General features: G+C 40.2%; 1 protein-coding gene and 1 long non-coding RNA gene across 2 annotated transcripts; both read right to left on the bottom strand.

The window, feature by feature from the left end:
- Positions 1-381: 381 nt before the first annotated feature.
- On the bottom strand, positions 382-21,918 carry LOC125177946 (dynein axonemal heavy chain 3-like). The gene is made up of 26 exons (XM_047880691.1): positions 21,881-21,918; positions 20,749-20,914; positions 20,085-20,218; positions 19,912-20,050; positions 18,636-18,829; positions 17,757-17,859; positions 16,741-16,845; positions 16,258-16,403; positions 15,955-16,069; positions 14,296-14,391; positions 13,689-13,794; positions 13,042-13,350; positions 11,837-11,985; positions 10,663-11,091; positions 9,835-9,987; positions 9,283-9,615; positions 8,215-8,406; positions 6,709-7,523; positions 5,820-5,973; positions 5,245-5,526; positions 4,641-4,849; positions 3,759-3,912; positions 3,099-3,170; positions 2,545-2,607; positions 1,533-1,679; positions 382-793 (listed from the first exon to the last, which is right to left on the bottom strand). The coding sequence occupies exons 1-26, from the start codon at positions 21,916-21,918 to the stop codon at positions 611-613; spliced, it is 4,986 nt and encodes a 1,661-aa protein (XP_047736647.1). The 3' UTR covers positions 382-610.
- Positions 21,919-23,142: 1,224 nt separating this feature from the next.
- LOC125177950 lies at positions 23,143-25,786 on the bottom strand. Its single transcript, XR_007156724.1, has 3 exons — positions 25,114-25,786; positions 24,456-24,581; positions 23,143-23,299 (listed from the first exon to the last, which is right to left on the bottom strand). It is a non-coding gene; the product is annotated as an uncharacterized LOC125177950 (long non-coding RNA).
- Between the last annotated feature and the right edge of the window lie 1,270 nt (positions 25,787-27,056).

Here is a 27,056-nt window from a genome sequence, read left to right as displayed (position 1 = left end):
CTACGTTTAAGGCCCGTTTCCACTACGGACTTCACTACGTTTAAGGCCCGTTTCCACTACGGGATTTCACTACGTTTAAGGTCCGTTTCCACTACGGGAGTTCACTACGTTTAAGGCCCGTTTCCACTACGGGATCACTACGGGACTTCACTACGTTTAAGGTTCGTTTCCACTACGGGACTTCACTACGTTTAAGGCCCGTTTCCACTACGGGACTTCATTAAGTTTAAGGTCGGTTTCCACTACAGGACTTCACTACGTCTAAGGTCCGTTTCCACTACGGGACGTCCACTACGTTTAAGGCCCGTTTCCACTACGGGACTTCATTACGTTTAAGGTCCGTTTCCACTACGGGACTTCACTACGTCTAAGGTTTGTTTCCACTACGGGACTTCACTACGTTTAAGGCCCGTTTCCACTACAGGACTTCACTACGTCTAAGGTCCGTTTCCACTACGTGACTTCACTACGTCTAAGGTCCGTTTCCACTACGTGACTTCACTACGTCTAAGGTCCGTTTCCACTACGTGACTTCACTACGTTTAAGGCTCGTTTCCACTACGGGACTTCACTACGTTTAAGGCCCGGAAACGGTTGCTGCTGCAACGGTTTAAGGCTGCAGCAGGGCGGCCACGCCCCTCATCACCCAGGTGTGCGGGTGTTCACTGCCACTGGACAAGGTGATGTCGAAGACGTAGTTGGTGCAGTGGCCCAGGGTGGACAACTGACCTCGCCGGTCGCTGGTGCGGTACACCGGGCACTCGTACATGGGAGGCGAGACTGTCGAGATCGGCTGTTGAGAAATTCAATCGTATGAGAGGAATTAACAATCAAATTAACATTAAAAGAGACTACATATTACACACTAAAAAAAACTATGATATATTTTTAAAATTGATTAATTACAGGTCATAGCTTCCGTAACCTTTTGTTCTCTTCCTTGATTCTGGGTGACGTATAAAGTAGCTACAACCTGAACATTTGATGACGAACTAATCTCGCCCCTGCTACTTTACTTCACCTCCATATCAAGAATTTTCGGCAGTTCGTTGCATGACTCCACGACAGCAACTCACTTGGTGCCCGTGTGACTTGGCGATATTACTTCTGTGCCAGCTTCTGTGAATTGCATACTGTTTGATGCACGGGACGCCGCATCAGTCATTGGGACTCGGTAATTGTTCAATGACTGTTCAGCCTCGGTAATTTACTGAATTTGATCAAGTAAAACTACTATTGGAAGCCCTGCCTGAAATGCGGCCGGATACTTCGAAGTAAGTTTGTGCACGTAGGATGCACATCAAAGATATACTCACTGTATCAACTTCAGGGTCCGGACATCCTTGATGTCCTAGGTGCGGTAGGATGCACATCACAGATGTACTCACTGTATCAACTACAGGGTCCGGACATCCTTGATGTCCTAGGCGCGGTAGGATGCACATCACAGATGTACTCACTGTATTAACTTCAGGGTCCGGACATCCTTGATGTCCTAGACGCGGTAGGATGCACATCACAGATGTACTCACTGTATCAACTTCGGGGTCCGGACATCCTTGATGTCCTAGACGCGGTAGGATGCACATCACAGGCAGGAAGCCTCGCCCGCACCCAGCGTCCAGCTCCACCAGGCATCCTTGGTTCCTGTCCCACTTTGCGCCTTCCAGGTAAAAGCCCTGCAGTTCATGTCAGCTTAAAACTTTTTTTCAATTGATATTTTTAGCGCATTTTCTCACAAATGGAAAAAGGCGCTATTGTGCTCGTCATGTCCGTCCGTCCGTCCGTCTGACCGTATGTCTGCCCGTGACCTCACGTTTTCTCTGTCACTCACTGCAGTGAGTACCGAGTTATATTTTTAGCGCATTTTCTCATTTTGGAAAAAATGCACTATTGTGCTCGCCATGTCCGTCTGTCTGTCTGTCTGTCCGTACGTCTCTCCGTCTGTCTGACCGTCCGTCTGTCCGTGACTTCACGTTTTCGTCGATTTTGAGAAAATGCGCTCTCTGTCACTCACTGCAGTGAGTACTGAGTTATATTCCTTTGTCATGATTTTGTGTTAAGGATTTTATTGATGATATTTTTCATTGTGCATTCACGATAATGTTCCAGGAGTTTTGGCCTGGATTAGATAGATACCAACAGTCTCGCATAATCTCTGCAAAACGATTATAAGTTGAATTGACACGAAAAAAGCTTTAGAGTTCAGTAATATGAGAAAAACATGCCTATTTTTTAGGAAAATAAGAAAAGAAATACCTCTTTTTTGATAAAATAAGAACAAAACATGCATCTTTCTGTAGAGAAAAATACTGATATGAAACACATGGATTAATTTTTTTACGCTACAATGACAGAGTAAACTTTATTACGTATAGTCTTGAATCACCCAGCATAACTCAATTAATAAGTGCTTGAAGCACACGCTTGATGATCCAAGTAATAATTAAATCAAAATATAAAATTCCGTCGATAATATTCTAAAGTAAACGCAATTAAATTATAGGAATTATATTAAATTAAATAATAATTGAAGCGCCTCACCCAAACGTACACGCCGTCGCAGCTCCGAGGCGAGGGCTCCTCGGAGCGTCCAGCGGCGGCGGCCTGCCGAGTGTAATATATTATATTATATTATATCACATTATATTATATTATATTATATTATATTATATTATATTATATCACATTATATTATATTATATTATATTATATTGCAGTTAAGATAAAAAACTTACTAGTTGACAAATTCTTGACAGTAATAATTGTATTCGTGCAAGGCGTTAATCCTTTGTAATTTAATTTTAATTACATTTTCATGCTAAGACCCAGAACGCGAATACTCGTTCAGTTTTTTGTAAAAAAATTTTACAATTTGATTATAGGGGACGAAAATTTCTTTGCAAAAAACTGCTTTGACGATAAAGAAAGCCACAAAAGTGTACAAAAAATACGCGTACAAAGAATTCCTTGAGCTTAAAAGTAAGAATTTTGAACAATTTGATTACTTGGCAAAAATTTCGTTACAAAAAACTGCTTTCAGGATAAAAAAAGCCACAGAAGTGTACAAGAAATAAGCGTTCAAAAAGTACGCCGACCTTCGTTAATTTGTCGGCAAACGACGCGCAGGAGATCTGGGAGACAATGTCCTCTACTTCAATGTCGGTGACCTGAAAAATAACACAAAATACGCTTTATTGAATAAAATTATTGAAGGCAATAGAAATGAAATAATGAAGCAATGATTATTATATTAACATTGTTTGAAATTAATGATAGATTATGAATTATTATGTTAATAATTAATATTTATACAATAATTAGTATAATACATAATAATTAACATAATATACACATTTAAAACGAATCGAATAAGCAATATTTTTAGTAAAAATTGTTATTTTAAGTTTGGCCGAAATTAATAATGTATTGTGTATTGCCCATGGAGGAAGGAAACGGTTAGCAATATTGCAATCAAAATTTATTGTTTAGGTATGATGAATTGATTATTACTAGTATTAATGGTACCTATTGGAGAATATGTAAAAATAGAAGTACTCCTTTAAATTGTGATTCGGAGGAAGTAATTTTCATTTCAAAATGATATATGAATTTATTTAATACATTTAATACGATGACATTTTGTCTTTAGAAATACAATCAATCATTAGATAACAATTAATAAATTTATTTATAATAAAAAGTTCTTATTCAAACTAATATCGTTTCTCGATAAATATATCAGCATTATCACGAACGGTGAAGCTAAAGGAGACATCGTCGATGGCAGCACGAAGGGCGCGGGCGAAGTGCTGCCGGAGGGCTGTGAGGAAACCCTGGGGGGCCGCCAGCCCCCCCAGCCAGAACACGGGCGGCGCCCCCTGCACCGCCCACTGCTGCGTGAACTGGAGTCTGAGCGAAGAAAATGTCTACATTAAGAATTAAATTAATTTAGAAATACCGGATAAACAACAGGGAAAATTTAAATTAGAAGACCAGAAACCATTTAACCTCATTCCAAAGTACATTTTCAACATTGCAAAAAAAATAAGAGAAGAAAATAATAAATGTACCCTGCGGTATATCTTCTCAAGGTTCCCTACGTAACTTCTCTCAAGGTTCTCGACGCACACTGTCTCAAGGTTCCCAACAGAACTCTTGTCACGGTCCTCGACGTACCTATTGTTAAAGTCTTCAGCGTACCTCTTCTCAAGGTCCTCAACGTACCTCTCTTCTCAAGGTCCTCAACGTACCTCTTCTCAAGGTCCTCTACCTACCTCTTCTCAAGGTCCTCAACGTACCTCTTCTCAAGGTCCTCAGCGTATCTCTTCCCAAGGTCTTCAACGTACCTCTTCTCAAGGTCCTCAACGTATCTCTTCCCAAGGTCTTCAACGTACCTCTTCTCAAGGTCCTTCGACGTACCTATTGCTAAGGTCCTCAACGGAACTCTCCTCAAGACCCTCAACGTACCTATTGTCAAGGTGATCGGCGTACCCATTGTTAAGGTCCTAAACGTACCTCTTCTCACGGTCTCCAACGTATCTCTTCCCAAGGTCCTCAACGGAACTCTACTCAAGGTCCCGACATACCTCTTGTCAAGGTCCGCATCGTACCTCTTGCTAAGGTCCTCAGCATACTACCTTTTCTCAAGGTTGTCGACGTAGGGCGCGAGTCTGTTCTTGGAGAGGTAGGACTTGTGGAGCAAGGCAGGCGGCACCTCGCCTCTCCTGAGGGCGTCGACGGAGGCCTGCACGGCGGGTGTCATGGCGGTCTCACCACTCAAGGCGTCACGCATGCGGTACAGGTCGGCGCGGACGGCAGAAAGTAGTTCGTTATAGCGGGAAATTTCCTAAGACAACAAAGAACGGAGTATGAAAGATAATTGCATCAACAGTTTCAACAGAATGCTTTTGGAAATTATTGAAATATTGATCAAGTTCTAACTAATTATACAAGATCACGGACAGTAAATTAATTAAGACATTAAATCTTAATTTACCATAAATCTACAACCTTACATATTGCAGCAGATTAATTTGTAAGATTCTATGAAAATTTTTTATCCGGCAGCGTTATTGTTTTCCAAAATCTATACAAGAACGTTTCAAACCTTCTGTAACGGTTTTCTCTGAGGCAATAAATTTAACTGAGTCTTTCGTTTATTCAGCAGATGCAAAATAACTTTTGGTCCACTAACACTTCGTAAAACAACTTATCAGCACTAGACTGTACGACTTGATTCACCTGTCTTAGAACTGGCCTCATGGACTCTGCCAAGAGAGTTGACGTCTTCTTGTCCGCATCCGAACTCAGCATCGCATCATCGTCCTCAGGAAGGCCATCAAGACGTTCCGGTAGCCGCTGCAGGAGGTCAGATATGGTGCCCAGAAGAGGATCACCGACAGTTGTTCCAGAGGAGCAAAGCTTGGGGGAGCCTTTTTGTGGACCAGAAGCGGATTCGACTTGTTCTTCAAGGCAGGCCGAGTTCGAGAAGTTATGTTCCAGAGCCGCCATGCTTTCGAAGAGCTTTTGGCAGCAAAAGTTTTCACTCAAATTTAAATAATAAATGACATAATGAGCCTACAAATGAACTACATTCTTCAAAAGAATTAAGTATAAATGAATGAAAATACTTCGATAACAGCTAGAAATTCAATAAAAAAGTAAATGATAATTGGCCAACCGTGCGGCCGACACAATTTTATTTCACTCCTTGTCAGACGAAAATGGTTTGGCCTAGTTTCATAAAACTTAAATCAAGTGCCTGCCCGCCAAATAATAATTCTGTAATTAAAATTATAAATCAAATAATTGCATACTTGATTGATTTTATCTCTGCGTTTGACGGTGTCACAGTCAGGATGAAGCCCAAGCACTGCTGCTCCAGACATCACAGGGAGCGTCCACGCATGCGCGATGGCGTCATGGAGGTTGCTGCTATCGGGTACCGTGAACCCTTCACCCAGCACCACTCTTAGGTGAAACAAAATTACCAGGCAATAAGTCCAGCACCAGGCAAAAAGTCCAGCAGCTATCTCAATCAATCGTCAGTTATGGAAAGATCGGGTTCAAAAGGCCGGATCCCTTATGAATCAAGTCACGAAAAATTCAAGAATCGGCAACAGGCCATGGGCATATTTCTTCAACGCCGACACTTCTATTCTATTCTAATATCAATAAAATACAACAATATTTTGGCCAATAACATGTATTGGCAAAGCCATCATGATTTGGGTATTCTTCAACATTCAGAAATGAAAAACAACTTTTTTGGTAGAGGACAGTAGTATTTAATCTCACCACTCACCAGGCTAAAAAAGGTGATGAATTTAATCTGAAGACTGGACTTAGGATTAACGTATTGAACTTTAAACAGGAAGTATTAAAATGCGAGTCAATGACACATAATAATTGCTGGGCATCGCCATGATTACTTCAATGGAGATATAGACACGGCTCATTCCTCATTAACGTAGTAAAATGCAATGAACTTTATAATCTAAAGTTGTGGTTTTTCATTTGCTCAGAGAGTAAAATCACGCTGGTTGGATGGGTAATCAAATTAATTCATGCATAGCAACCATCCTGTCAACAAATCAATTATTTATGACCATCTGTTTAAATACAGACGTGGCGTTTTCAAAACTTGTTTCTAGAATTAATATTCCTTAATAGAACTTTTTGCTTCTACTGTAAATTTAAGCTCACCCGTTTTGGAAACAAACAGCCTCGTTGTACACTTTAGCCAGAAGACAATGCAGGAGACGCCTGTCTCTAGCATCAGTTATTTTTCCTCCGTAGTTACATTCTCCAGCGAGGTATTTCAGTGCGTCCAATTGCGGTCGTACATCAAAGTCGCCAGGTTCAGATTCTTCAATTGTTTCGCTGGCTGTAACTCCGATAACTTCATTTGTTTCACTTGCAACTTTTCCAATACCTGAAAATGACCTTTCAGAATTTTTTGGTTCAGATGAAGAACCGGGTATTTCGGGGCTGCATGCGGGCTTATCAATTTTTGTTGAATGCAAGTCTGAGGCTTCCTCGAGAATGAATTTGAGCTGCAAGGCACTGATGCGAAAATCAGCATCAGTAAACTGGTAAGGAACGTTCCACCCTAACGCACCGTAGGCGCGGCGCTCCAAAATCAGCGCGTGGAAGAAGCTAAGTCCAAAGAGAAGACGCTTGAAAATCTTAGCCTTGGGGGACATGCGGAAAGAGTCGTAGAAATCCTGATCACAAACGGGGTACGAATTAAAAGTGTGTAAAATATTCGCTCGCATGCCCCAGGGAGACTCGCAGCTCATTTTCACCCCCTCCTGGAGTATCGTCACAGGAAAAACTTCGGAAGGATAGCTCGTCATCCAAAGCCGGAAAGATCCATGCGTAGTTTTGTTAAGACATACTTGATTGCACAGCATTGCAAAACGCTGCAACCACGACTTGTCTGAGAGATGACAGTTTTGCAGCACGAGCCAGCCTCCGGCTTCTGCAGCGCGGTGCAAACTGTCTTCGGCTGCAATTTCCTGCACGAGATTGTTCGGCATTTATGCAAAATCTCAATTTAATCTAACAAAAACTGGAATTCACCAAGTTATTAATACCCTTTAAAAAGTAAAACTTTTTTCTGAGCCGATGTACCTTACAACCTCAGTGCCATAAAAAGGAATAATTCAGAAGTTCTATTAAATTCAATCCCTAAAACAAGCAAGATAATTTTGTTTGACTATTTTGAGTGTCTTTTATTTACCCGCAAACAAGGAGTACGTTGATAATAACGCAGATGCTGCCATGAGAAAGAGATACCACGTTTGCAGCTTTCGGAAGCGAAATAAATGACGATCGTGCGGTGAACAATAAAGTAATACATAATAAAATCTGCCGGATGATCTACGAGACGCTGACCGGAATCTGTGTTGAAAATTCCCGTTAGAAACTACCGCCTTACCGCGACAAATATAATTGGGGAAACCACGCTTACCTGCCCCTGTCCGATGGACAAGACAAAGTGACAAGACGCTAAACGGAATTTGTATTGAAAATTCCCGTTAGAAATACCGCCTTACCACGACAAATATCATTGGAAAAACCACGCTTACCTGCCCCTGTCCGATGGACAAGACAAAGTGACGAGACGCTGACCGGAATCTGTGTAAACTAGAATCTGTGTAACGGAAACTACCGCGACAAATATAACAGAAAAAAAACTACGCTTACCTGCCCCTGCCCGATGGACAAAACAAAGACCAAGTCATCGGGGACGTCGACTTCTTGCGCCAGTCTCAGGATCTCCTTGAGCGGTGCAGACCCCGGAGCTAAGAGCAGCACGAGGGGCGTTGTACACGTGGAGCTCTCGAGCAAACTGGCCATGGAGGTGGGACCAACTTCGAGGGCGTCCTCCCCCAATATCTGCCAGAAATCGCATACTACGTGACCCCCAAAATATAAATTACATTTAGTTCACCTAAGAATTTCTATGGTGTGATTGGAAAAATTAAATGTGATATGCAGCGACTGATATTGTATACTAATTTTGTTTTCGGCTGATATTGTTTTCCATTTGTTATTTTAATGTAAGGCAAGAAAAAAATGAAGCTTTACTGTTGACTTTTTGAAAACAACCTGCAGTTAAACTCACAATGTATAAAACAACTTTCAAAGGACGTCGCAGTCGCAGGATATTTTGTCACGAACAACAAGAATTAGGGTCATAGTTCAAATCCTAATTATTAATTGCTAGAATTTGAGGATCCCTTTAAGGCTATATAGCCTAAGTTCCGAAAAACTGAGTGGGGCATCAAATCAGAAAGTAGGCCTTCAACAAGATTTGCACGAGAGCTGTAACAATTTAAATAACTTATGGTAGGTTGCTCATTGACGATTTAATTAGAATTTACGAGCTGCAACAATGAACATTAGGTTGCGTGTACACATGTCTTGGGGTCATAAATATTTTTAGTATTGCGTTATATTTATGTTTAGCATTACATTCGTCCCGTATTCTACGTTCTCTAGTTTCATTGCAGTTGTATAGGTGCAACTACCGCAACATATTTTGTGAGCTCCGAACTTGCAAGTGAACTTCATACAAGATTTTTATTTACCCTCTCTTTCATTTGTGATCAGTAAGTAAAAGTCTGCTCTGGGACCAACACCGCTTATAGTGTACACTACCTCCGTTAAACATATTTTCTCCAACAATTGAAAAGCGTAGCGTCGGAATGTTCAATATGACACAAATCGGGCTTTAGTATCGAAGTCATAAGTTTTAAATGCTTCATTCACCTTCAAAACAAAGTCTTGCACAGCATCTGTCAGAGCGTCGGGTCTCAAGCACTTAATGATAGCCAGTTTCTCAAGAGCCCCGAGACCAGCGTACGGCTCGGGTAAGGTCTCCTTGTGAGGTGAGGAAGATCCGTAGACTTTCTGCCACTGGTCACTGTTTTCTTTGAGATGATGCTGCAGAGTTGCGAGGCTTGGAAAAGTTGCCGCTCCTAAAACATTTCGCCACGATGTGTCGGGAAGCCAACTCGAGCAGGGATTGGAGTTGGTTTGAATTTCCAGTGCTCTGGAGCCTCCAGAAAGCAAATAGTTCCAAGTGTCTTTCGAAGCCGGGTGCTGAAAACATTAAAGAACTATGATACTGGGTAGCCTCGTGAAGTTCAAACTCATTTTTGTCATTAGCCAAAAATTTTTCATACAAATAAATAATCGCATTAAAAAATAATATAAATAGTAATTTTCATGAAAATGGAGGAATGTTTCAAAAAATTATATTTTGCACAATGCCTAGCTCTTCAGGCATTTCTGTCTATTATTGATGATAGCGAAGCCTACTTTTAAAAGGTACAGCCGAGCAGCGAGCAGCAGTGAGAAGAGCAGCTTGTGCTTCTCGAAGAGACAGCGGCTAACCGCAGCGTAGACGGATGACGTCACCCGCCCGTTGATGCTGTGGATGCGATCATCTGAGCCTCCGCACTCACGGATAGCCTGAGAAAATAATTAGTTGACAATGAATCCTGCAATAATGTAGTAATGAGTGCAGCCGTGAAGTGTTATAGTGTGACAACAAAGCAGAATTAGAGTGAGTTTGCTTTAGTAAGTTTAGTTCATTACATTTTGCATTTCCTTGAAACCGTTAATGTTACTCCAATCGTTTTACAATAGACTTTTGTGTGTCCTTTATAATAAAACTCGATGGAGACGCCATTATACATTTTAAATGTTATATTATTTTCTTTTTAGCGCATCTTCTCATTTATGGAAAAAATGCACTATTGCATTTTTTTTTAATTTTCCGGCAGAATTTTTTTGTTTATAATGAGTGTCAGTTTCAATTCTAAACCGACATTTCATTTTTCTCGTCTCTTGCTGTAAAGATATTTTTTTTACAAATTTAGTTTGATTAGACCATGTAATTCAGTAAAAGTCATTAAAAGGCATCCAGATCAATATAAATCTTTTGATTATTTCATCCCAATCGCAATTTTATAACAGAAGTTGAAGTTAATTTTTTATACAATTTTATTCACAACCTATAATTTTCTTGAAATTATCCCATTAATTTCTTCCGTTGGCTTAATTTGCTTTTAATTATATGTGTAAGGGTTGTGAAAACGAATATTTGATTAAAACAATTAAAGTTAGTATTTTATTCATGCATACCTGGAGGTAGAGTTTGAGAAACCATGGCAGTGAGAATTGGTACATGACATCAACGGAGCTCATGTCTACCACACAGAAAAATACTCGGGCAGCGTGACTGGCCACATCCCGGTATGTTATTCTTGAGTTCTCGATCTCTTCATTCGTCGCCCTCACAGTCACTTCTTTGGAAGCAATTTCCTTGGACAAAGCCCGACTTGAAGCCATGATATCAATGGCCATTTCATCCTCCAAAAGATTTTTTCCTGCCGTAGAGAGAACTCGAAGGATTTCATCCTGAGTTTCTTGTAAGTCTCTCCGATTTTTGGCGGTCTCCAGAAGAAGTTGGTTTCTTCGGTATTCGAGTTGAGGTTTCTCTTCGCCAACCACAAGGCCTAACAGCTGGCTTTCGAGGCCCAATTCGGTGGTGCTGAAGTTCAGCAAGCTCACCTGCAAAATGATTCTCATTGTTTTTATCTTGATACGAGGAAGGTTCAAAGTGAAGCACGTGCATACGACAGCTCAAAATGTGCATCCAATATAGTAAAAAGATAATCCTAGTAATTTCTGACCCTATAGGAAATACGACACGGATACCGGATTGATCAGTTAATTACTTTTGACTCACCTTTTACTGGCACAATTAGGTAGTGCGTTAGGACTGCTGAGTAGCTTAGTTTTGACCCACCTTATGGACTACAATGAGCGACAGTTAGGACAGCTGAGTGGCGTAGTTTGACCCACCTTATGGACCACAATGAGCGACAGTTAGAACTGCTGAGCGGCGTCTTTCGACCCACCTTATGGGCCACAAAGAGTGACAGTCAGGCCTGCTGAGTTGCGTAGTTTTGACCCACCTTATGGACCACAATAAGCGACAGTTAGGACTGCCGAGCGGCGTAGTTTTGACCCACCTTATGGACCACAATGAGCGACAGTTAGGACTGCTGAGCGGCGTAGTTTGACCCACCTTATGGACCACAATGAGCGACAGTTAGAACTGCTGAGCGGCGTCTTTCGACCCACCTTATGGGCCACAAAGAGTGACAGTCAGGCCTGCTGAGTTGCGTTTTTGACCCACCTTATGGACCACAATGAGCGACAGTTAGGACTGCTGAGCGGCGTAGTTTTGACCCACCTTATGGACCACAATGAGCGACAGTTAAGACTGCTTAGCGGCGTAGTTTTGACCCACCTTATGGGCAACATGAGGCGGGATGTCAGGACTGCTTAGCCTCGTGGTCATGAAGAGGCGGAAGTGCGAGTTGAACTCGACGACCGCGTCACCGATGCGGACGTGCTCCACTCCCTGCTGCTTGAACGTTTGTCGCAGCAGCACCGGGTCTGTTGAGGGTACAGCGATATATAGCGGCAGCGTTTAGTAGGCCGCAGGCCTACCGCCTATTCTTAATATTGCAGAACATCCACAGCTTGTTGCGGGCTTGAACTCGCAACTCACTGCTTCAATTTTGCTTTGCTTAACCGCCCGGCCTCCTTGCCGATTCTGACCAGAAACTGGCACACAGAGCTGGGCTCGAACCCGCACCTCTCTGCTCCAATCTTGGTACTCTGAATTTTAACCACTGGGTTATACTTTCGGTTCGCCAGTTGTAAACAGATTATGGGGAATTATGAGCAGAGCAAAGACCGTGAAAGTGAAAGGATGACGAAAACATGGAAGATTAAGTAGGGCCACACGACAGACTTCTTTAGTGGTAAATTTTTTCACCTTCCGAATATCGGGATAATATCTATTGATATTGGGATACCATCTTTTAAGTTGATTTTGAACGATTTCAATGTAGGGCTTTTAATAGTCATTTTCATCTTGATGCATTTTAGCCACGAAAAAATGCAGCCTTGTTTGAGGTTTCGTGTTTGGTAGACGAATGAGCTTATGTACTTAATGGTCTGGTTTTCCAAGTTTAGTCAAACTATAAGGAAACTAAATAATGGTATATTGCAATCTACCGAGTTACGAATGACATAAATGCTCTTTTTAAAATTTCTTTACCAAAAATAAATAATAATAATGCTGATGTTTTAATATCGTCGAATACGGTAACAACTTTCGGAATTTCAAATTTTTTAACAAAAGCAAAAATAATTTAAACACAGTATTATCATAAAACACAACCCAAATAGGTGCACGAGTTTAAAATAAATTTTGAGTGGGCCTAACTGGTTTTCTTTGCATTATAGTTAATATGTTGCCGATTAAATAATGCGACCCGGTAGAATCAGGGTGATTTTACCTGGATAGAATCGGGCAGGGTTATAACAGCTCGTGAGTTTGGGTAAAACAGCCAAGTTATTTGTTTTTAATTTAAAAAATCAGCTATAATATCTCATAGTTTCAGAACGACTCCATAAAAAGCTTGAAAGCAGACAAGGTCTCACCTAGTACAGGATCGATCGAGTCAGTAACATTTTCCAGTAGTAACGTAGCTCCGTCCCTGAGAGCTGCTTCCAGTTTATCCACCATGGTGGAGTCGGTGGCTTGACAGACTATCACTTGTACCGGCCGGGCACTTCTGGCGGGAGTGGCAACTTCAGAGGAGACTTCAGCATCGAAATTGCCTTGATTTTGTCGTGCTTCGATGTCGGATTTCATGTTCAGGCCGTCATCTTGGTCTGCTTCTAAGCCTTCTGACGGGTTTACTTCATCTTTTGGAGTCCCTAATGAGTTGATAAAGCGCACAGCTTCTCCTGAAAGAGCGATTTTCTTTCGTTTGAGAATATAAAATATGTATATTATGAAAATTACAGCATTTGTGCAGATAAAATTAAAATGGCATTCCTATATTTTTTTATTGATTGAGCTTATAGACAACTCGTATTGTCAAATAACGACTGATTTACCGTCAAACCATAAATTTTTAATAATTATTTTTTTACCGATGCAAAAAAATCTAAAGACCAGATCATTTCTGAGTGAACCAATATGATTTAATGGAAATAAATAATTATTATAACGACTTATTTTGACATATGATTTAAGGGAAATAAATAATTCTACCAATGAATTATTTTGGCTCTGTTCCCACCTTGTGGGTCGATGATGAGCGGCCATCTTGGCGACGATGTTGCGATTATGGCGTTATCGACGGAATATTTATCGACTGGCAGTCCGCTGAGGTGCCAAGATCGTACCTTTGCATTAAGATAAACACTAATACACAACCACGTATGTATTATTATGTATTATATTATGTATGTGACATCATATAATACATAATAATATTAGGTCACATACAATATTATGTGACATAATACACTACCACGCTATTATTTCAATTTTATTCTATATATATTTTTAAATTTTATTTTTATACATATTTTTATAATTATGTTCGTTATATATGTATATCTTTATATAGAATATATTTTCTAAAGGAACGGAATGTTTAAGGAAGGATTCATTTAACAATTGATCTTGCGATGACAGTGCAACCTTTATTCTCTCAAACTACACCGTTAAAACAAAGTACAGAGTAATACCGAACTATGATCTTAATTCCTCATCTTACAATTTTTTCGACAAGTAGTGCAGGATACCAAATATACAATAAAATATATAAAAATACAAAATATACCAAAAAATATACAAAAAATGTACACAATACACAAAAATATAGAAAGGTTTTCAGTTACCTCGACAGGATCAGCCAAGAGACGCTGTAGGCAGAACACAGGACTGTAGCTGATGGCCAGCGACACGCAGTCGTTTCTCCAGCGCTCCAGGCTCTCCTGCTCAGGGGTAAACAGGATCAACCTCATCTCCGTGAACAATTGAAATTACTACAAGAATAATTATTATAGTACATTTTTATGCAATGGACATCAACAATGTTGCCGATAACAGGTCTGCTTAAAACGTTGTGTAAGGGACACATTAATAAATTAGTGGAATGATATGCTATAAATGAAAGTTTCAAAACTATTGTTGACTCTGTCAAGAATGTGTGACGTGAGCTCAAGCTCGGGAAAGTAAGTCAGACAGAAATGTCCGAGACCGAGAGAATGATATGTGAAAATAATCGCTAGACGAAGCTAACGCAACTGCAGGGAAGTTCCTATAATGAAACCACTCGGCGCACAAATTGACGCGTGAATGGAGTCCAAAACATGCGATGCTTTATGTATATAAAATTTGAGTGAATTTGCCATTCTGTAATGACGATCTACAGATTTATACGCTTGAGTGTGCAGGTGAGTCTGGATCATAACAGTTAATTGCAGACATTTGGCTACAATTTAACTGCTACAATAAATAGAATCTGGCTTTATTTTTCTTCTCTGGCCGATTTCCGTCTTCATGGTCGGCAGCGTGGTTTTCCGTGTTTATTCCAGTGTGCGCTACATTACAGAAGGGATTGATGACGCACGTAGAAGATATAAAACAACTTCGCTAGAAGGGATAGACTCTGCAATTCTCAACTAGTGCATCAGAAGCCATACTTTAAAAAAAAGTAAAGAGATCGTAAGTTCATTAGCCAATCTTTGACGGCCTTTCAAGCAAAATCCACCAATCATAGACAAGAAAATAGAGCGGAAATACTTAGGTTAACTTAGCGAATTTTGAAAGTATGGCCCCTGGTTTTGAGCGTACATGAGTGGTGCTACGTTAATCTTGTCAGGTGCTGACATAACGATAATTAAGTCACGAGTATATAGGGATGTAAAGTAGTAGAGAAGGGTTGTGAATATTCAGTTTTTCACGTGTCGGTACTGTACCGCAAAGGGTGCCAGGTACTCACGAGGCGGTACCCTACATTGCAGGGCGCCAGGTACTCACGTGTCGGTACTCTACCGTAAAGGGCGCCAGGTTCCCACGTGGCGGTACTCTACCGTGAAGGGCGCCAGGTCCCCACGTGGCGGTACTCTACCATAAAGGGCGCCATGCAGGTACTCACGTGGCGGTACTCTACCATGAAGGGCGCCAGGTACTCACGTGTAAGTACTCCACCGTAAAGGGCGCCAGGTACTCACGTGGCGGTTGGCGGTACTCTACCGTAAATGGCGTCAGGTACTCACGTGGCGGTACTCTACATTGCAGGGCGCCAGGTACTCACGAGGCGGTACTCTACATTGCAGGGCGCCAGGTACTCACGAGGCGGTACTCTACCGTGAAGGGCGCCAGGTACTCACGTAGCGGTACTCTACCGTGAAGGGCACCAGGTACTCACGTGGCGGTACTCTACCGTGAAGGGCGCCAGGTACTCACGTAGCTGTACTCTACCGTGTAGGGCGCCAGGTGCTCACGTGGCGGTACTCTACAGTGCTACAGTGAAGGGTGCCACAGGTACTCACGTGGCGGTACTCTACCGTGAAGGGCGCCAGGTACTCTAACACGGCAGCGGCGAGCAGAGAGTCTCCAAGGATGTTCTCTAAACTGACACTCAGTTCAGCGGCAGCTGCGCTCCATCTGTGGGCGTAGAGAGAAGGCTCAGCCTTGCAGATCGAATAGAATATAAACAGATGGCACAGCCTCGCTCATCTATTATGAACTGGAGAAAAGGAGATTACCGATTACCGAATTTAAACTTTTACCGATGCATTGTCTGAATAAGTAATTTTAATTCTTAAATGGTTAACTAGACCCAAGTTCTTCACCTGTCTCGCTCTCCACCAAGTCCACCTGTTATTCGCGAAGCACGATCTCTTTTTTCTTCGCATTTTACGATGCTGTCTTCCAAGTCTTTTTTCTCCTTCTGCTTCTTCGTGAATTCGTCATTCAAGCTCTGTAGTTTATCAGTGACCTACGAAATAATAATTATTCAATTTACTTGATTCTCAGGCGGGCGTAAAATGAAATTAGCCCACAACGAAAGGCACAAAAAAAATTCACGAAACCGTTTCGATTTCAACTCCTCTTTTATCAAGTGATAAATAAATATTTATTCTAAATTGAGAATAATAATAATAATAATGTAACCAATTCGCAATAAATTCTTTGCGATTGTTATCAATTGTCAAATTTTTAGTTGTCTACGCTTATTTCAATCATCTTCTTGTATAAGAAATACTCGGCAAATATTTAGAGAAATAAAATATAAATTGTTGGACAGTTCAGTGGGTCGCGGCCAGTTCTCTCACCTCCCTCAATTCTTTTCTCTTTTCCTCCAGTCTGCTGTTTTGTATTGCCAACTCCTGGTTTGCTGCTTCCAAAGCTTCTTTTTTAGGAGCGACGATTTTAATCACCTGTTCGCAGTAAAACATTGAGGATAAGAAATGACATTGAAGACAAGTTGGAAAACGAAATAAGGCTTCGTTTCTTGAATCCTTCGGCCAATCTTGAACCTATAAAAAAAGAACCTATAACCCTAGCAAAATTTAGAGTCGCCCCAGCTTCCGGCAATCCAAATCAGAAGCTGCCGAGTCCGTAAATTTTGAATGGGAAGGATTTCACTGTTTGATTTTACAAAATACAATTGAATGATAGTTATTCGTATACTTCGATGAATATTTCCCTTGGAATATAACTTCTCAAATAACCATCCATATCATTTGCATTTTACATTTTTCGTCTAGATTCTGGAATCTTGAACACTGTAAAATGAATAATTCGTTACAGGAAAAAAATTTTAGCTGTGAAAAATCATATTCATTGCTCTGCTTGGTTTATCCTGCCTGGTGGCTGACAGCCTTCGCACTGGCTTCACCTCAAAAATAAGTGCATTAGATCCCACACCTCCACCCGTGACACCCGTGACCCACACCTCCACCCGTGACACCCGTGACCCACACCTCCACCCGTGACACCCGTGACCCACACCGCCTCCCGTGACACCCGTAACCCACACCTTCACCCGTGACACCCGTGACCCACACCTCTTCCCGTGACACCCGTGACCCACACCTCCACCCGTGACACCCGTGACCCACATCTCCTCCCGTGACACCCGTAACCCACACCTCCACCCGTGACACCCGTGACCCACACCTCCTAATAAGACGATGTTATACGAGTACATTAAATTTAAACTTGTGTAATGAAATTTTTATACTTCGATGATATACGAGTAAATTAAATTTAAATTTGTCAAAGAAAATTTTTACATTACGATGATATACGAGTACATTAAATATAATTTATTGAGCTAGGAAGTGACCTGATCGTAGACGACCATTGCTCGCACCCAGCGGCACAAGCCCTCACACGCGGCGGAGATCGAACGGATCTTCTTAGGGTCAAAGTCGGGGTGGTTGTAATATCTGTAAAATTATTTAAATCATTCATATTGAAAGTTTATTGTTATATTATTTATTTTTATTTTTATCTTATTAGCGTGAATGTCGTGCTAGTATAAACTTAAAGTACAAAAATCCCTGTAATAATTCCCAGTTATCATAAACGATAATTATTCTATTAGAGTTTACCTTAAGTGTTAATCATAATTTAGATGCCATTTGATCAATTAAACTGTAAGTGAAGCAAAGACAAATTTCACGATTGAAACGCCTTCAATTTCCACCACAATATTAACAAGAATAATTACATTCTTTCATCTACGGAACTTCAACAAATATTGGAGTGAGAAGGTGTTTCTTTCTGCGTTCACGTTTTTAATGCCGTAAGCTAACGAACTTTGAGATGACTAATATTAAATATGTAGTAGATGCGTAAAAAGACTTGTTAATATTATACACAGTATATACATATGAATATATAACTATATGAATACATATGAAAAATATATTTTATATTTTTTAAAATATTTTTTATTATATATGAATATATAAAAAACTTGTGTGGGCGGGTTACAAACTACAAAAAAAGTTGATCCAATGAAACATGTTCGCCTTCTCACTTTTCTTAGTCAAATGAAACATGTTCGCCTTCTCACTTTTCTTAGTCAAATGAAACATGTTCGCCTTCTCACTTTTCTTAGTTAAATGAAACATGTTCGCCTTCTCACTTTTCTTAGTTAGATGAAACATGTTCGCCTTCTCACTATTCTTAGTCAAATGAAACATGTTAGCCTTCTCACTTCTCACGCACGACGTTCACCGTCTTCTCAGGTATGTTGTCCTTGTCGTACTCCATCAGCATGGGTAGGAACTTGAGGTCCCCCAGCAGCTTCTGTGATGGCGTCCAGAAATCCTTTAGCCGCTTGCCCGATCCTGCAGGATCGGGCACCCGGACCGGCTTGACGTCCAGCATCACACACACGGCCTCCAGCACCTCCAGACATGGATAATTAGAAGAAGCATTGGTCATTCATTGGTCATATTCATTCATTGGTTCATTGTCCAGGAATGAATAATTAGAAAAAGCATTGGTCATTCATTGGTCATGTTCATTCATTGGTTCATTGTCCAGGAATGAATGATTAGAAGAAGCATTGGTCATTCATTGGTCATATTCATTCATTGGTTCATTGTCCAGGAATGAATAATTAGAAAAAGCATTGATCATTCATTGGTCATTCATTGAGTGACCACCGGTCATTTAAAAGCTTAATGGAAAGACCGAATAAAATTTTGTTTGGAACAGAAATATTGCTAACAACTCGGGCAATGGAAATATTCTAATTATCGATAAAATGTATTACAATTTTCCCTGGTAAAAACTATAATTATTAACTATTTTCCTGTTGTTGAACTTTGATTTTTTTAATCCTAAATATTGCAATCACACAAAATATATACAAAAAATTTAAACTCAGTGACAAGTCCATTGCATGCTTCCACTAGTCAATCGCTTGCCAATCACTAATGTTTAATGAAATTATTTCTCAGAGTTTGAATGGTTTTAATAAATACATTACCGAGCATGCATGTATGTATTAGCATATTGGAATTGGATTGGAATTGGAAGTTCAACTAATTGAACTTCGCCAATTTTTATTACTCGCAAATACTGTACGGTGCTTGCCATAAATAAGTCCCGGCCACAAGTCTAACCCTAAACTCTCGTCATTTTCTTTACAACTCATAAATATTCCTTAATGATAATGAACTTAAAATTTATTTGCAAACAAATATATTATATATGACAATAAGATAGAGACATATTTGAAATTTCAACTCATAATAAACAACGGTGATCACTTTTTTGTACTTGCTAACAATTATAATATATAACAGTAAAATAGAGACATTTGAAATTTCTACTCATAATAATCAACGCCGATTATTTTTTTTGCCCCAAACATTAATCACCGCCCTGAAAAGTTCCTACATCAACAAGTTTAGCTCAAGGAAACTGTTATAATCTCAATCAAATATGTTGAAAACGTCAACAATTAAAACATCCACGCGTACCAATTTGACGCCAAAAGGCGGGTTCTTCATGGCTTTGACCACGCGTACGTCTTCCTGCCTCGTAATATCAATAAAATATATTGAAAACGTCAACAATTCAAGCATCCACGCGTACCAATTTGACGCCAAAAGGCGGGTTCTTCATGGCTTTGACCACCCGTACGTCTTCCTGCCTGAGGGTATTGAGGGCCAGCGTTGCGGCTGACAGCGCCGGCACAGCCTTGGCCAGCTCCCGCTCGCAGTCATCCTTGATGGCTTGCGCGTCAGCGAACTTGCGGTTAGCCACCGCTTCATCCGCGGCCACCAGCTGGAAATGGAAACAAAACCATTAACACAAATGAAAAAAAAATTAACTCGGTACTCATTGCAGTGAGTGACAGAGAGCGCATTTTTTCGTCGACGAAAACGTGAAGTCACGGACGAATAGACGGTCAAGCAGATGGACGGACGGACAGACGGACAGACAGACGGACATGACGAACACAATAGCGTCTTTTTCCCATAAATGAGAAAATGCGTTAGAAACGTTCTGAAGTAGGAAGCATGATTAGTCAAAATTTTCACGTATAAAAATAATTCGTCTTCACCACGTCTGGTATTGAATGGTTTAAAAACTATGCTCAAGAGATAAATTGTGAAATTTTGCGGACATTATATTCAGTATAATTATTTACCTATGATCCGTAAATATTCGATATCCAAAAGAAATTTCCTACCTCTTTGTAAATGCTTAGAGGACTTACGTCTAATAACAGTCTTAACTAGAGCAGGGACTGATTATTTTTGAATATTAACCTATGATTCATAAATATTCGGTATCCGAAATAAATTTCCTACCTCTTTATTCTTCTCGACAATCACTGTATCTTGCTCTATCCTGATCATGAGAGCCTCTGTGTTGCAGGAAGTTTGTTGCAGCTGAGGCTGCAGGTTCTTCAGCTCAATCTGCAGCTCAAGTATGAGCTGTTCAGCTTCCTGCAGCTTCTGCAGCCCAGTTACGTACCTTAGAATAAAAGAACGCGTTAAATTATGTTAGAATCTGTCGATAGCACTGCTGCGTCACAGCCCAGTCACGTACCTTAAAATAGATGCCCGTTAAATTATGTTGTCGATATCATTGCAGTGCCACTGCCGGTATTAAGACAGACTTTACCGGATTAGCCTCGTATAAATTGTCTGTCTTGAATAAGTGCAGTCGGTTTAATATTTATCAGTGTTTTAATTTAGTCTATTAAAATAAAAAGCCCAATAAATTATGTTAGAATCTGTCAATAGCATTGCTGCGCCACTGCCGGTATTATAAGACAGAATTTCCGGATTAGCCGTTCACTTCTTCCGGTCATTTAAAATATAATACATAGTTTATTAGAATTTAGGATTGGGAGGTAAAAGTTAGTAACTATGCAAACATATCTGAAATACCATAAAGGAAGGATATTTTTTAAAAGGAAGGATATTTTTAACTGAAAAATATCTTAATGATTTAGGCAGTCTTGCTGCCCATCCCAAGTCCCGACTCGCTACTCTAAAACATCGAGAAACTTTCTAAATGGACGAGTAAATTAAAACGCTGTTGGTATAGGGGTTTGTTGAATATCTTGAATTGGAAGCATTTTTACATATCAGGCCATGAACTCCCAGTAAATATTCAAATTCATCATGATCATATTACCATGGGCAGAAAGGTTTTTGGCCTTAGAAATTTCAAGTAATTGGCTGCCCCTGAAACAGATAAAATGACATCCAAGTAAGAACAGTGTACAGGAAAGAAGTATTTAAGCACCGTCCCCGAAGCAATGAAAAGGACTCTAGAAAATCAATAACAAATAAATTGAAGTATCATTATTCCTAATCTTCAAACAATGTTTGAAATGCTTGACTAAATTTTCAATTAAACGAACTGAAAATAAGTTGTAATCACTAAACGAAAGGGGGGAAATAAGTTGTAATCACTATATTGAACTCGTACCTGTCCCTCTTGTTAACAATAGAGCTTCTTTGCTGCATCAGTATTTGCCGGAAGGTTGTGATCATATGCAAGAATGATGTTGATGTGATGTGGACGCGACGGCCGTGGTTTTTGAAGTACCTGAGCATAAATAATAAAATGCGCATGAATAATAGTATAATAATCAACACAAGGCCTTCTTCTTCTACGTGAATTGAAACAATATCTGAAAAAAATCACAAATAAAAAAAGGTGTTCAATTTTAACTTCGAAAGCTTATTCTAGAAATAAAAATATCATTTACGCCGCTTAAAAACTATAGAATGTTTTCCAGTTGAATTAATGAACAGTGGACTATACGTCGAAATAAATTTTTGCCGGTAGAAGAATTTAGTGGAGTGCGCAAAATTTTTTCCCGATTTAAAAATATTTCCATTGGAATATTGTCACCGTCTATTGCACTGGCGTTTGCAAGTAAAGAATTGAAGATAACCAAGCCAGGTGCTTGAAAGTGCATGAGAATGAGTGCTAATAAATGCATGGAAGTTAGTGCTAATAAGTGCTGAGGTGTGCATGATAAATGTTTTTTAAAACATTGTCATGAAAATTTGTATTGAAAATACCACGGACACCATGATATCAGCAATCGGAACATGGAACGTTTACAATGTTTAGAGTAACGGCCGCCGATGAAGCCATAGAAATGATGTAAGCTTGACGAAATAATTTCAGGTCACGAAAAATTAGGCTCTTTTTAGGTTCTATTTTCGAGCAAATTAGGTTCTAATTTCTAGCAAATTAGGTTCTAATTTCGAGTAAATTGGGTTCGAATATCGAGTAAATTAGGTTCTAATTTCGAGCAAATTAGGTTCTAATTTCGAGTAAATTAGGTTCTAATTTCGGGTAAATCAGACTCTAATTTCGAGTAAATTAGGTTCTAATTTCGAGTAAATTGGGTTCTAATATCGAGTAAATAGGTTCTAATTTCGAGTAAATTAGGTTCTAATTTCGGGTAAATCAGACTTTAATTTCGAGTAAATTAGGTTCTAATTTCGAGTAAATTGGGTTCTAATATCGAGTAAATTAGGTTCTAATTTCGAGCAAATTAGGTTCTAATTTCGAGTANGTCGAGGGTGCAGCTGGCGCACTACGCACCAGTCGAGTGTGCAGCTGGCGCACTACGCACCAGTCGAGGGTGCAGCTGGCGCACTACGCACCAGTCGAGGGTGCATCTGGCACACTACGCACCAGTCGAGGGTGAAGCTGGCACACTACGCACCAGTCGAGGGTGCAGCAAGTCACGAGGGCCGGGAAGGTGCGTAGTCGCTCTTCGTAGCAGGCGTTCACCGGGGACATGGTCAGGACGACGTGTAGGTTACTTTTGATCCTCTCAACAAAAAGCTTGTGCAGCGTAGCCGTGGAGACCTCAACCTTCCGACCCTGCGGCACAAAATATAACAAAAAAATATATCTTAACGACAAGAAATATCAAGAAAATTTTCCGTACCGTGAAAAAGATGAAGAACAGATCAAAATTCCGGCATTGAATTCTATGGCGAAAAGGTAAAGAAGAAGTTGGCAAAAATGAAGACTGATTACAGCGGTCGCGTAACAGGTTACAAAAATTCAATATAAAATATGTCATTAAATGTCCGCAAGAATGAGAACTCAAGAATTGATTCAACATTTTACTTGGTAGAGATAAAAATTCCAGAATATTTAGGGATCGCATTACGTGGGAAGTAAAGCTTGTTAACGCGGTTGTCTATACTCATCGTAATACTATATATATAGAAACTTGAACACAATGAACAGGCAAATAGTAAAGCTAGATCGTAAGATATTCAAGGTTGTGGAACTAATTTCATTAACTTCATTATAGAAGATTCGAAAAACTTAACTTGGCAAGATTTTATTTACCCGTAATTATCTTTTAGTTTCGAAGTACCGAAAGCCCATCTCTACACAATTCTGAAGACAATTATGACCGTAGAAAATAATCAACAAATTCGTAGTAAACAACCTCTCTGCTTAGCGAAATGTTTTCATGATGACATGAAACATTTTTTAAATTTGAAGGCCCGGTCTGCAGAACATAAATACCTAAAATCAATATAACGTCCATGATTATAATACTTCTGAAACATTTTCCACTGCGACAAGTTAGAATAACGGCTGCCTAATGTTCTCGTCTAATTTTTGAAATTCATTTAATAATTGATCGAGCATTTCCGATTGAATTTTCAACATTATTGGATGGTTGATCGGTTCTATATTACTGGTTGGCTGATCGGTTCTACATTATTGGATGGCTGATCGGTTCAACATTATTGGATAATTGATCGGTTCTACATTATTGGATAATTGATCGGTTCAACATTGCTGGATAGTTGATCAGTTCTACATTATTGAATGGTTGATCGGTTCAACATTATTGGATAGTTGATCGGTTCTGCATTATTGGATGGTTGATCGGTTCCACATTATTGAATGGTTGATCGATTCTGTATGATTGGATGCTTGATCGGTTCAACATTTTTGGATGGTTGATCTGTTCAATATTATTCGATTGTTTATCGGTTTTGAAAAGTTTCACCTCCTCCTTGGCGGCTGCCTGGATTTTGTCGACGACGACGGACTTTTCTTCGGCGCTGAAGAGTCCCGGGATGTAGGCGCTCTTGAGGAGCAGACTCACGTCCTCTGTGAACGCCTCCTGCAGCAGCTGAACGCCAACAAACACAATCCATTATAGTGGACATAATGATACAATCAAGAATAAGAAAAAGTATTAGGACTGGATGAAACTGATATACATATAATCTTAATATGTTTCTTTTGATGATCGATCGGTGTTATTACTCTTCAGTTTACTTTACGTTATGGTTCGAGATTTCCTAATTTCCTATGTCAGATTGGCACCGAGTGGCTTAATAGGCGCGTGACTAGGTTCTCAACAAGCTGGTCAGCTAACAACTTGACAAAAATAGAGATAAATGACACACATAATTATCTTAACACTTACATATTGGAAAATATCCGACACCTAGTTGCAGAGCTGGGACCCGTGGAAAGGATTCGGGCACAGGACTGCCTATAGAAACTGTAACGTAGCCCCGCGTCTTGGCAATGAGACAATAGAACTAGACACTATTGCTAACAGGCACGGAAATGGTAACTTAGACACTAACCCAGTGAGAACTAGACACAATGACTACACTGGAAACTAGTATCTGAATTTCCAAATTGTACAGCACCGGGTTTGGAGAGAAGGTAGCGCGGGAATCAAATTCTGCCAGTCTCGTTGCTGTCGATAATTCCGTGGATGAAATTTGTTTCTTATTTCGCTGATCGTTGGTTTCAGGAGCTGTCGATACTTCCGAGGATGTAACTCGTCTCTTCTGTGCAGGACGTCGTTTGCTTCAGGCCAGGGAAACTCGCATTCGTCGAAGGACGTCTTTAACAACTGTGTTTTTTTTCTTATAGGACGTTTATTCAGGAAAGGAAAGCTCTCAATCGTCGCAGGTCGTCTTAAAACTCTGTGGTTTCTCCTTATAGAACGTTTCTTCAGGAAAGGAAAGCCCTCAATCGTCGCAGGTCATCTTGAAACTTTGTGGTTTCTTCTAGTACTACGTTTCTTCAGGAAAAGAAAGCTCTTAATCGTCGCAGATCGTCTTCAAACACTGTGGTTTCTTCTAGTACTACGTTTCTTCAGGAAAAGAAAGCTCTTAATCGTCGCAGATCGTCTTCAAACACTGTGGTTTCTTCTTGTAGGACGTTTCTTCAGGAAAGAAAAGCACCCAATCGTCGCAGGTCGTCTTCAAATACTGTGTTGTCTTCAGGTAAGGAAAAACTCTCACACTTCGCAGGTCGTCTTTCAACACTGCACCGACATCAGTTTGGTCGCGCCCTGCGCTCCAGAGACAAACACAACGGTCGGTTGCCTCTAAACTTTCGTACTCTACTAACTGCCGCAGTCCGCCATCCCGCTTAAATACCCCGCAACCCGTGTCGTTTGATCTTTACCCCAACGACCTAAAGTTTTCCCCTATGGGCCGTAATGACCACGTCGCGGACTTACGCTTTATTTATGTTCTTTATATGTCATTGTATTTCTATTCCTAACAGATAAGTGATTAGGTTTGGTGCGTTGAACGTTGATTTGGTTGGTTAGTAATTTATGGCCTTAAAATTTTGTATACTGAAATGGAGAGATGAGTGAAAGGATATATTATAATTCTCTAGTTTCTTGCCCTCCAGTAATAGGTAACCTAACCCTCAGTTATAGGTAACCTGCTCCTCAGTAGTACAGGTCACCTGCCCTCAGTAACAGTTAACCTGCCCCTCAGTAACAGGTCACCTGCCCCTCAGTAACAGGTCACCTGCGTGTCATCAAGCAGGAAGAGGGTACGCTTGCCCTCAGCGCCCGCCCTTATCAGGAGCCTCTTGAGGTCCTCGCGCCACTCACTGAAGCCGTAACTGCTGCTCTGCTCCACCTGGGCGAGAAAAGCTACATCTTATTTCATTAAATTAATACCTAAATAAAATAAATAATTAAAGAACCTATACAGAAAAATATCAGCCAAAATTAAATTTTGTGATCCAAGAATCTGGTTGATGATAAAGGTTATCAAATTCATTGATTATTGATCGCAACAAAGTTCACCAGTCAACCTGAATGAGATCACATCCCGCCATGAAGGCAGCCAGTTTGGCAACACTCCTCCTTCCACATCCAGTGACGCCCAACATCAACATGTGGCCGCCATGTTGCTTCAAGACACGACTGAGGCGCACAACATGAAGTAATGTGTAGTCACACATCACCAACGTCAGCTCCCTCTTGTGGCCCAGGTTGTAGTCAGCGAGGTAGCTGTCTAGGGCGGGTCGCAGCGCTGACACATCCGGGACCTTCCATTGAAATCAAGAACATCTTGAAAAATTTCGCAATATTTTCAGTTCTGATACAAGCAACTATTTAACGTGACTATCAGTCATCCGATTTTTTAAATATTATTATATCATTTATCACATGTTATTATGCATGTATTTTAAATAAAATGTTATTATATGTTATATATCATGTTATTATATGTTATATGACATGTTTTACATTCAATAACGTGTTGTTTTAGTATAGTCTTATGATATTCAGCATGGGAACGTTGATTCTAACTTAAGACGATAAGGCTTTCTTTTA

This window comes from Hyalella azteca, unplaced genomic scaffold, assembly GCF_000764305.2.
Source record: "Hyalella azteca isolate HAZT.00-mixed unplaced genomic scaffold, Hazt_2.0.2 contig5927, whole genome shotgun sequence".
Classification (NCBI taxonomy): Eukaryota; Metazoa; Arthropoda; class Malacostraca; order Amphipoda; family Hyalellidae; genus Hyalella; species Hyalella azteca.
The sequence above is the reverse complement of the archived record's forward strand: the minus strand, read 5'-3'. Positions and strand labels throughout refer to the sequence as shown.